This window comes from Pseudochaenichthys georgianus, chromosome 9 (assembly GCF_902827115.2).
Source record: "Pseudochaenichthys georgianus chromosome 9, fPseGeo1.2, whole genome shotgun sequence".
NCBI lineage: Eukaryota > Metazoa > Chordata > Actinopteri > Perciformes > Channichthyidae > Pseudochaenichthys > Pseudochaenichthys georgianus.
This window is the reverse complement of record NC_047511.1, coordinates 10739679-10750771: the sequence shown is the minus strand read 5'-3', so window position 1 is coordinate 10750771 and position 11093 is coordinate 10739679. Positions and strand designations below refer to the sequence as shown.

The window sequence follows — 11093 nt, the reverse complement described above, 5'->3', positions numbered from 1 at the left end:
CTTGAAATATTGGCTTGGAAGCCAGTATCCTCGATTGAGAAACGGCCCCAGTGTCTCTTGTCTCCAACCGAAGAACTGCAATGCGGGAGTGCCTGTGCGTGCCTTGCGTGGGTGGAGCTTAATTACATCTCTGCAGGGTTAGTTCAACACTGATGTGATCAACTATTTTAAATAACTCCAACACTGAACACCATTTCATAAAGTGTTAAAATTACACTTTTGGAGTTAAATTCAACTCTCAAATGTTTAACCCTGACATATCAACACTTCAATTTTTGCAGTGATAGGAAGATGTTTTTGTCCATTACAGCTTTGAGGGTTTTACGTGGTACAGAAAGTTATTTGGTATCCAGTTATATTCACATTTTAAGTTACTGTGCTGTAAACTTGCAATCATAGCACCAGGATTTTAACTGCCCTGCCAAACTGCTGTTTTACGATTGTAACCTTCATGAGTTTGTAAAAAAAGACGTCTGTAATAATTATTTATGAATCTATTTGTGAAACTGAGGGCTCTAATATAACATTTTAGTCAAATTTTTATGATTTTAAGCGGAAGCATTTAGTGGGTGTGTGCAGCTTGTGGACTCCCGCTTCCTGTGATGCCTTGTTGCTATAGCAGCCTCACAACACGGAGCACGTGAAGATGGAGTACAGCACAGCCGCTCGTGTCAACGATTCAGTAACACAGTTTAAAGTCTACGAAGATTATCTCGACTCAAAAGTCAAGCCAATGGATTTATTTTACCTAAAAGTGAGTCACTCTGCTATAAACTTGTGGCGTAATTCCTCTCTGAAACGTTAAATGTCTTTCACAAGGTAACCCCGTTCTGTTTTGAACATTATGTCAGAACCGCATTAGCTAAATTGACAGTTGTAGGTAATCTTTGTAATAATGCAACAGTGCACGTTACAAAAACGTAATTTTTCACTTTAAAAAACATAATCCAGCTCCTGTTCAATTCGGCCTCATTTTTATCTTCAAGCGTGGTCTTATTTAATAATTAAAGTAATACAACACCACTTGTTTCAGATATATTTTTCAACACAGCAGCAGCAGCAGCTAGCTGACGCGAAAGAAGAGCATGACACTTATTTTGACACGCTGCCCTGCTATGCATTTATCTTTTGTTTACTTATTTACTTAAACCATAAGATTATTACATCGATTAAATTCACGTTTTAATGAGTATGGCTATCTCCTGCTGGTGATGAAGCCACAAACATGCGGGAACAACATTAATGGTATCTGGTTTGTAGTTCATACTCAAAACATAGACCAAAGACGACATTTCTTGTGACAGCTTTTCCCTCTTTAATATAATTAGGTTAAAAACGCTTTAAAAAGTAAGCATTTTAAAAACTATAGCCATATCTCACTTTTTTGACAGTTTTTAATAGCGTGCTGTTAAAACCAGTGGTGGAAAGTAATTAAATACATATACGTGCTAATGTACTCAAGTAGCCTATACATTTGAGTTTCTTGCACTTTACCCTTTTCATTCTATACTACTTTATACTTCTACTCTACTAGGCTACATTTTGGAAGCAAATGTTGTACTTTTGCTTCACTAAATCTGTTTTACATATTTCACTAAATCTGTTTTACATATTTAGTTACGTTACAACATTATGATGTTGACAAACAATATTTAGGATTTTTTTTTAAAGTAGGATTATTTGGTTGAGATTAAACCGAAAAAACAGAAAAATAAGTGGGAGCAAGAGGTTTTGTCAGGTTCAAACATATATCACAGCTTCTATAATGTTAGGAATAGCTGATTTTTCTCTAAAATATTTTTTAAAATGAAATATGTTATGCTGTAAAATATATTTTTTAATTTAAATGTTTTTTCTGCAATTAATACTTTTACTCCTAAGACTCTAAGTACATGTTTCTAATCTAAAAAGTATTTGTACAGTGTTTTATTTGTACTTTTACTCAAGTAAATAATTGGATAACTTTTTCGACCATTAATCAAAAGCACTGTTTTCTCAAATTGCACAATTGCTGGCCATGGTGATACATTTAGCTGTTGTAGTGCAAGTGGTCGCACGCTAGGTGGCAGTCATACACAGTTTTTATTAAAGCGATTTAGACAGTAGATTTAACAGGCAGCTACCACCAATGCCCATTTGAGATGTGCTTCACTCATTCATAATTTCAAAACACACAAGATAACCACAGAATGATTATCATTGATACAATAAAAAAGTGTAAATAAAATGTAAAGACAAAAAGTCACAAAGAAGTCTCTGCGTGTCCTTTGCCCTAGAAGTGATAGTTGGGCCATTTTGACAATATCATTTACTCCTGGCCAAAATTAAAACTTAAATGATTTGAATTGTCTAGTTTTGAGAATTTAAAAAGTCTTAATCGTCTACTTTGCAAATGCTGTTATCACCTGAAGTGTATCTATAAAATGTAAAACGTGTGTTTTTATTGAAGCAGCGTTTTTTCTAGAAAAATATAGTATTAGGGTGCTGATCTTAAGATATATCAGTTATCGTGAGAATATGACGGCTATACAAGATGGTGCTGCAGACATAAATAACAGCCTGATGTTGGCATTCCGTAAAAGTAAAGCTGTCTATGCCGTCTGACGGTCTATTCGACACGATTTTCATATTTTTGAGTAATTATACAGTTTTTGACAAACAGAAATATTGTTTTCTGGCATCACATTAACATTTTAGAGGGAACATCTGCATTTTGGTATGAGGGCTCACGCCAAAAGTAAGAGGGCACAGCACCCCTGTTACCTGGTTTAGACAAAACCCTGAGAGGAATTGTCTGTGTCGCTACAAGTTTGGAATTGCATGTCAAGGGGAAAACTCTGAATCATAATTCATAATTATTTGCTTTTATGTTACTCTCTTCTGGTTTTTGCTCACTGGTACACACATACTTCTAGATAGGCTTGAAATGAACCTACTAATAGGCAGTCTTGCTTTTGCCCAGCAGATGGCCCACTTGCTAATGATTTGCTAGCTGCTTTGTTTGAACACCTGTGTCCACACAGAGAAGAGAAGAACTCATATCTGCCCTGATAATCAGCTGCAGTCAATCACTATCTAACTCCATCACCCCTGTGTTGTGACACACCACAGTCGGCACAGGTCATCTAACCTGTGCGGTCACACTGATATGGACTAAGTTCTGATAAATTGGCTAATTATAAACTTAATTTTCCTGTTTTTAAGAATTTGACCAATTATGACTCAGAAAAGTGAAGTAGTTAAAGAGGTTTTAATACAAGGTCAGTATTGCCAGAATATATGTCGCTGAGTATTCATCCAGGTCCTGATGTGTCCAGTGCAAGAAGCAGCTCAAACACATAGACCTATTCAATTACATTACATTACATTACTTTGCATTTAGCTGACGCTTTTATCCAAAGCGACTTACAATGTGCATTTGACCAAGAAGATACAAACTAGAAGAAAACAGAATCATATAAGTACATCAGGTTTCATAGAGCCAAAACATTTCAAGTGCTACTCAACTAGCTTTAGATAAGCCAGTCCTTTATTAGTATATAAGTGCTTTGTTAATAGTTCTATCGCTCGAAGTGGAGTCGAAAGAGATTAGTCTTTAGTCTGCGTCGGAAGGTGTGTAAGCTTTCTGCTGTCCTGATGTCAATGGGGAGCTCATTCCACCATTTTGGAGCCAGGATAGCAAACCCACGTGTTTTTGCTGATGGGAACTTGGGTCCCCCTCAATGAGCCTTGAAAATGGAGACAATGATTTTCAAGCCAATTTTAGGTCCGGCAAATGTCTGAGACTCAGTTCTGGTAAGCCACATCAAAGTTGAGGGAAAATATAACTTTTCCTCTGGGGTGCGGACGCAGGCCCGGCTGCTAGGATTTGGGTAGGAGGACATGTGGCCGAAGCTTTGATCTTACAAGCCACGGGATTTGACATCAAGATTTGGTTTTTAGATGATGACTTTATGACTTGGCTCTAATGACGGCGGGTCTGCAAAACTTTGATTGGAATAATGTAGCTAACAATCCCTACAGGGGCAATGACACATGGACACTCACGCACACCAAGCACACACACTTAGAAAAAGAGTGGACCTGTGCATGAAATCACACTAAACCCATAAACTACTATATCTGAAGCTTGTGGTGTTGCAGTGCTGGCTATCACTTCGGTATTTTAGGCAGGAAAGTAAAATAACAAGTTTAGACATAAAGCCAGAGTGGTGAGTAAATCTTACTGGCTGACAAATGAAACATTTAATTTGTCAATGCTCTGTAGGGATTGCTTAGCAACACCCAAAACCAGGATGTTGCAGACTACACTGTATGCTTCGTCCTTAAATAGCCACTGGGTCATACACTGTGCGGGATTGGGATACTGAACTTGCTTTGCCCTGAATACTTTTTCGTAAAAAATGACAGGCAGCCAGGGGCCTAAACCGGGCCTCTGTCAGGGTATCCTCCCCTACCCGTTTAGTTTTTTCTTGTATATAAACAAGTCTATGTTGATGCTTTTATTGAGCACTCTTACACCTTGTTTGATTTAAACGTACACAATTACATTCCCATGTATATCAATTTGGAACAGGAAAATCCAAATGAAATGCCACCTGGCAACCTACTGGGGCCACACTTGTTTGCATGTTGGGGCATTTGCTGTTCAACTTTTACAGTAAAACTTAGCTAGTTGTCCTAAAGATTACTCTGTGAAATGGACCCACCGTTTGGTCCACATCTACCGAGGCAAATGCTTTCCTTCACACATAACGCACTTGACACAGGAGATTGTTTTTGATCCGTACTGGTTTATTCGTACAAACCACTGCTAGCAAACACATTTCAACCTGTCTTGGAGTTTTTAAACTTTATTGACAACTCAAGCCAGAGCGATCCACCGATGAGTAGATTTATTTAATATTTCATATACAGTCTGAGCACTAAGGTTGTTGCTTAACAATCAGACTGTACAGTGTAATCTAGTAAATCCCTTTTGTAGAAAAATAATCAATGCCGTATGAGTTGCTAAATACTAAAATGCTGTTCTCGGTTTGTCTATCATTTGAAGTTTAACATCTGTTGTATGTGGACCGTCTGACAAACAGAGCAAGCAAAGGGACATTACCTTGAGGTCAGCGACGTTTAATAGTAATAAAGATAGCACTCCAATGCCAAAATCCAAGACTGACAAGATTCAACTCTCTTGAGCAGTGACTGCATACTGTATCCCCTCTCCTTGACTGACTCCTCTCCTTTTCTCCTGCAGAGCAGGGAGTTGGCCCGTAAGCTGGTGAAGCATGGCCACAAGGGCACAGTCCTGAGCAGGGAAGAATTTGAGGAGAAGAAAGCAGCTGCGCAGGCTGCACAGGCTGCGAAAAGCAACACTTTCTACAGCAGGAGCCGACCAATGTGAGTTAAATAATCACCCTAACCCACCATGCTCACTGAGATATTGTGTGCTTGACTAACAGCGGATATACATTCACACCAACCACCAGTCCAATGCTAGAATATCAAAAGGCTCCCCTGAAAACTAAATCTGGCTCTTTTCAAATCTGAATGTGGTCAGTGGATTTTGGAATCCATCACCATAGCTAGGAGAAAAAAAGTGACCCTCTGTGTCTACTCCCCTCTGTTAGTGTTATGTGGTTTATTGTATTGACTTCTCATTCAGTGTGAATAATATTTCAGATGAGTGATCCTCTGCTTAAAATGAGTTTCTTGTTTTTCTCTTGGTGGAAGCTGGGAGCTCCCTGTGAAGAAATTCTGTATCCGTACCGTGATGCCTCAGCCACTTTGAGTTCCAAACCATACCTTACATGTTAGGCCAAGTTTTTATTTTTAATATTTCAAAATGTTCCTTGACTATGAAGTTGTTTTGCGTGACTTTACATTTTCAGGATTCCCAAAATATAGTTCTTTAGAAACAGACTGGCACTAGAAAAGGTACTTTGATAATTATTTTTCAGCAAAACACTGGCTTACAGCTATATGTTTTAAGGTAGTCTTCCAAAAATAAGCACGCACATGCGTTTGATTGCACCCTAACCTCGTCGATTACATGCAAATTCGAGGTAGTGCAAATGTCTAATGTTTCAATTTGAAAATAATGTGCGAGAAACAGATCAAATACAATTATAAATGATACTGACAGTTGCACTTCTTCAATGAAACGCAAAACAAATTAAAATCTTCACACATCTTCACTGTTTAAGTATAGGCTATATATGTATAGGCTATACTTGACTTTCGATACTCTTGTAACCCCTTCAACACTGTTTGTGCATTCGCTTTGAGGGTCCGCCATTTTAAATGCCATCTAAACTAATTAGGGGGCCGTGGATGTTGGTTATAAAACTCCAAAGTCCGAATCTGCATTGATGCTAACTTTACTCCCTTTACTGATGCGAAACGGAAACCGGTCCAACAACAAAAAAGGGAATTTTGCAAAAGTCAAGCAAGATCATTAATGTTAGAGTAAAAACTAAAGAAATGACATCAAAGAATCTTCTGAGCTTTTGTTCTCCATTGTAAATGTAGTTTGCTGCTTTTGGGAGATTTGAAAACCGAGACCATGGTTACGAAAAGTCAGTTCCTGGTGTTGCCAACGGAAAAGACTTGACGCTGGATTTATACACTACAGCTTAATAATAAGTGACTACAAACGCCCGTCACCGAGTGGGTGGGTGTACAGTACAGTATGTGCCAGATTGGAACTGTGTTGCTCGATCAAAGTGTCAGCTAAAAGTTTAACATATAAAATATAATTCACAACGTCTTTTACTTTCATCCCGTGTTTTTTGAGACAGGATTTCTGTCTCCCTGCAACAAGTGGCAGCAGTATTATCTAGAGGGAAATGTAAAAGGAAATCTCAACTGAAGTTCTGCTCTGCTAATCAAGGCATGACAGCTCATAAAATCTGAATCTTTTATAGCCGTATCCGGTGCGGTAGCGGTTTGAGCAGCTTGTATAATTCTTTATGATTGCATTTTACAAAAGACAGGATAAATTGGAGTAATTCATCAAGTTCACGTCCTACATGAACAAGGCTTTTATTTGAATGCCTGCCCATCTGTCTAAATGCAAACATAAATGGTTAACGTAAACAAGCTCAATGACAAAAACTACAAAGGGTCTTCTATAAACTGCCCCTCCTGAGGAAAATGATCACAGATATTGTTCTCATTCCTGATAAAGCCTTGTGGTTGTGGCATCTCCTTTGATGATACGCCAGAACAGACTCCAAATAAGACCATTCAACATGCACACACCCACACACAGACCCATGATTTTGAAGTTTCCAAACATTAACCTGCTAGGTGTTGAATTTGATTGAACCCTCAGATGCTTATCCAAACGTGCAGATGTCTCGCTGTTTTGTCCCCCCTCCTTTCTCCAAACGTCTGTGAACATCAGTGACACTGGTGAAATGGGAGCCTCCACACCTGCAGTTACAGTGATATTAGGCCACAAAGCCTTTTATCTTGTCCCAACAGGATCCAGGGAAATGTCATACGGGAACATTGGGATGTTATAATATACACATTTAGTCTGTTCCGTCTCCAAGATCCACATCCAAGTAGAGATGGTTTCAAAGACTGTTTCTTAGGGTCCTCACAATGTTTGAGATACAGGATTAGAAAACTCAACATTAACATCTAAAAAATCTGTCAATTTAAATCTATAATCACCATAAATAGGTTTGTAGCTTGATTCTTCTGACAGTTTGGATTTAGTTAAACATTTTTACAATTGTAAGTCACACCATAAAAAAGCATCTTAACATGCTTAAAGGGCCCATGTCATGCTTTTCCGGTTATTACCCGCCCCCTTGTGTGTTGTGAAGGTTTTTCTGCATGTAAACGGTCTGCAGAGTCAAAACCCTCAAAGTACACCCTGTAGCGAGTACAACTCTAACACAGAAAATACCTGTCTGTGCTGCCCCAGAACGCCTCGTTGGAGATTTCTCTTTTTCCATTGTTTGCTTCCTGGGTTCTGTGACATGTGATATACCCAAATCAACAACAAATGACCGGATTGGCCCAAATGGACCAACCCGCGGAGCACCTCACACACCAGGACCCCTTGGCTAACTAACAGAGAGTCCCCTTGACTTGCATAGAGCTCCCTGAACGCAGGTAATAGACGAGTTGGGATGGCGGAGAAATGCTCTCCGCAGACCCATTCTCACAGCGTTACAAACCTTTTTCTTACTCAATATCAAGCCACACTTATTGTTTTTACTTCGGCTGTGACTGTTTGTGTGTGCTCAGGATGAGTTTCGCTTGTTCTCGCTGTATCGCCGACCCGGAAACCTGTCCGCTCCTCGCAGCAGCTCGCAGCAGTGGCGAGCATAAGCGAGCCTCGCAACGTCCCGACCAATCAGAGCACACTGGGCTCACGGGGGGGGGGGGGCATGAGCTCCAACAAGCCGTTTAGGACTGGTGAATACACATACTATACAGAGATGCTGTATGAGAAACCAATGTGAGTTTGGAAAATTGCACAATTTAACTCTATTCTAGTAGACCTCAACAATGTAAATATGATCAGTAGAAATGGCCATGACATGGGACCTTTAAACAATAAATAAATGCTGCATTTATTTGATATAGAGTGGCACAGTAGTCTTCAAACCGGGAAATGACTTGACATTTAGCCACTTCCGGTTGCCTAGTCTCAAAGTCATCGTGGTGGTTCGAAGCCTGACAAAAGTTCTATGGTTAACACAAGCTGAAGACATTTTCTTATTATGACATACAGTGTAAAACACACAGTTCACACCCCACTTGAGAATGTCTGAAGTGTCTGTGTGTCATAAAAACGGCGGTTACGAACAAGCAGCTAAGTAAACATTTTGTTAATGGATCCCTAGCCATGCTAACTTCAGGGTTGGCCTACAACAATACGTCACCACTGCGCCACTTTATTTCTACTTTTATTCGTAAACATTTTACAAAAAATAACTTGGCTTCTGTTGTTGAATACAAAAATGACAACTAGCTTTCGAGCCACACATATTCAAATCATTCAAAGTTAGACAAGGAAATAAGTATTGTTTTGTTGTAGCAAAACTCAGATCTGCATATTCTCAAACACTGTTCTATATCTATGAGGAGCAACGCACCTATTTGTTGTATCATCCATCAGATCTGCGGATAATTCGGCGACCAATCTAAAACTTTTTGTAAATCTGCATCTTAATTTATCAACGAAATAATCCAAACAAACGTAAGCATTGTTTCACCTTCATCAAATAACGGACAGACACACTGATCTTTAATAATAAACTGCTTTATTCATAGATGCTATGGTTTTTGAATCTGGTCCGTTTGTTTTGTAAAGAAAGAAGCCTCTCCAGATAATACAGCTCCCATTCAAGAACTTTCTAATGATGAACAATTTCCGAGAGAAGGAATGCAATTGCAATAAAAGCATTAGAAGCATCCCGTGCTACTTCACAACAACAAAAACGGTGTATTTTGTTATTAATTAAGAGAACCGTAGTGGCAGCAAAAACAATGATTATATCTTAACCAGGCACATGTTTAGTTAGTGACTGACAACCCCATAAGAGTAATACATTAGCCGAGTTGTTTCCCCTTGTATTTTTTTATTGAATTTGACAATCTCGACCATGTACTAAAAATATTGCCTCAGACACGAAAAGAGATGTCTCCTGCCAAGTTTAAAACACAAGTTTCTTTCCATCTGCTCAGGTCATTTTAATTACAGCAAAAATATTTGATTCAAAAACAGTGTAATCTTAAAATAACCCCTTCTGGCTCACTTGTACAGGACTTGGCCATCATCTGTTATAGAGTAGCTTGTTTTTCACCAGCGCCGTGCAGTAGACAGATGAAAGTGCTCCGCTAATAATCGGACATGGCTGGAAAAGACATCAGTCATAACAGTTTTAGTGTCTGTTGTGCTGGGCTTGCCAGACAGCAGCAGGTGATTTTTCCATAGTAATTAACCCTTTACATTCAATGTGACCCTGTTTATAGCTTAAAGCCAATCATGTCATTTAACTCCATTAAATGTAAGCCTTTAATAATAATCAGATACTTCTGCTGTCTTTGAGGTTTTTCTTGCACTTTTGTCAGTCAAAATGTGAGCTAAGAGTGAGCTCAGCTAAATCATTTTGGTCCATTTCAGCTGCTGTCTTTGTTACTTCAACGCCAACAACCTGTAGGCCAACATATATTGTTTTTAAAAAAACATTCCGAACTAATTTACAGCTATCCCACATGGAAATCCTCCAAGGCGAACAAAACTGCTCAACATTTGCAGACTTTTCCATCAAAAGTGTCAAGTTTGAGCGGTGTCCCTTTCTGTCTAAATGCAGATTTCTCTTTCCTCTGTGTTTCTGTTTTTTCTGATTGGACTTCCACCAAAGTGACCCCCTGACCTCCTGTTCTGGTCCCATTGTGAAAATACGAGCTCCAGAATGCAATGTACCACCTGCAAAGTGGCTGAGCACAATCAGAACATTGTTCTGGAAACAAGTGCGGCCACACAAACAGGCAGCTGTAAGCTAAATACAAACTCAATGTATTTGGCTGGCAAAGAAAGATCTATACATCTGAAAAAGTCATGCTCTGAATAATTATGCATTTGGATTTGCATTTATTTGTGCCTCTTTTCATAAAAAATGTTAGCTTCCCTAAAGACTTTGGCACCTGCATACTTATCCTCTCATGGCAGTGGGTAGCCCTGCTGTTTTGGGAATGCATTTCGCCTTCCTCGCAGGCCTTAACCTATGTCTCCAGAGGCATGTCTTTTTTCACTCTTCTGTCACTGCTCTGTGTTTTTTCCCCCTTCCTTTCTCTTCTTTTCAACCTCCCTGTGCTCTCTAAGACCTTTAGTGCCTGCAGGTGTATAAATAGAGCTGTTTTCAATTAAGGGCCAACCTCGCCTGTAGCGTGCATCTGATCAATGAATGCCCCTGCACCTGTGGTAATAAAATACCAAGGGAGTGGAGATAGTGCCGTGAATGCTAATCAGATGTTGCCCTGTTGTTGCCCTGTCTCATTCTTAAAGGACAACACACTGCCCCTGACAGCTTGGCTGTGAAAGGTGGGGGGCTTTGCCAGCAAACCACAGA

General features: G+C 39.3%; 1 protein-coding gene across 2 annotated transcripts in view; it reads left to right on the top strand.

Annotated features, from left to right (window-relative positions):
- The first annotated feature begins 636 nt into the window (after positions 1 to 636).
- The window catches only part of cfap299 (cilia and flagella associated protein 299), a 108192-nt gene continuing 97735 nt past the window's right edge, over positions 637 to 11093 (top strand). For both annotated transcript variants that reach the window (XM_034090232.2, XM_034090231.2), the window contains exons 1-2: positions 637 to 754; positions 5252 to 5394. In XM_034090232.2, coding sequence (XP_033946123.1) covers positions 647 to 754; positions 5252 to 5394 — 251 coding nt within the window. In that variant the 5' untranslated portion in view covers positions 637 to 646. The remainder of the gene's footprint in view (positions 755 to 5251; positions 5395 to 11093) is intronic.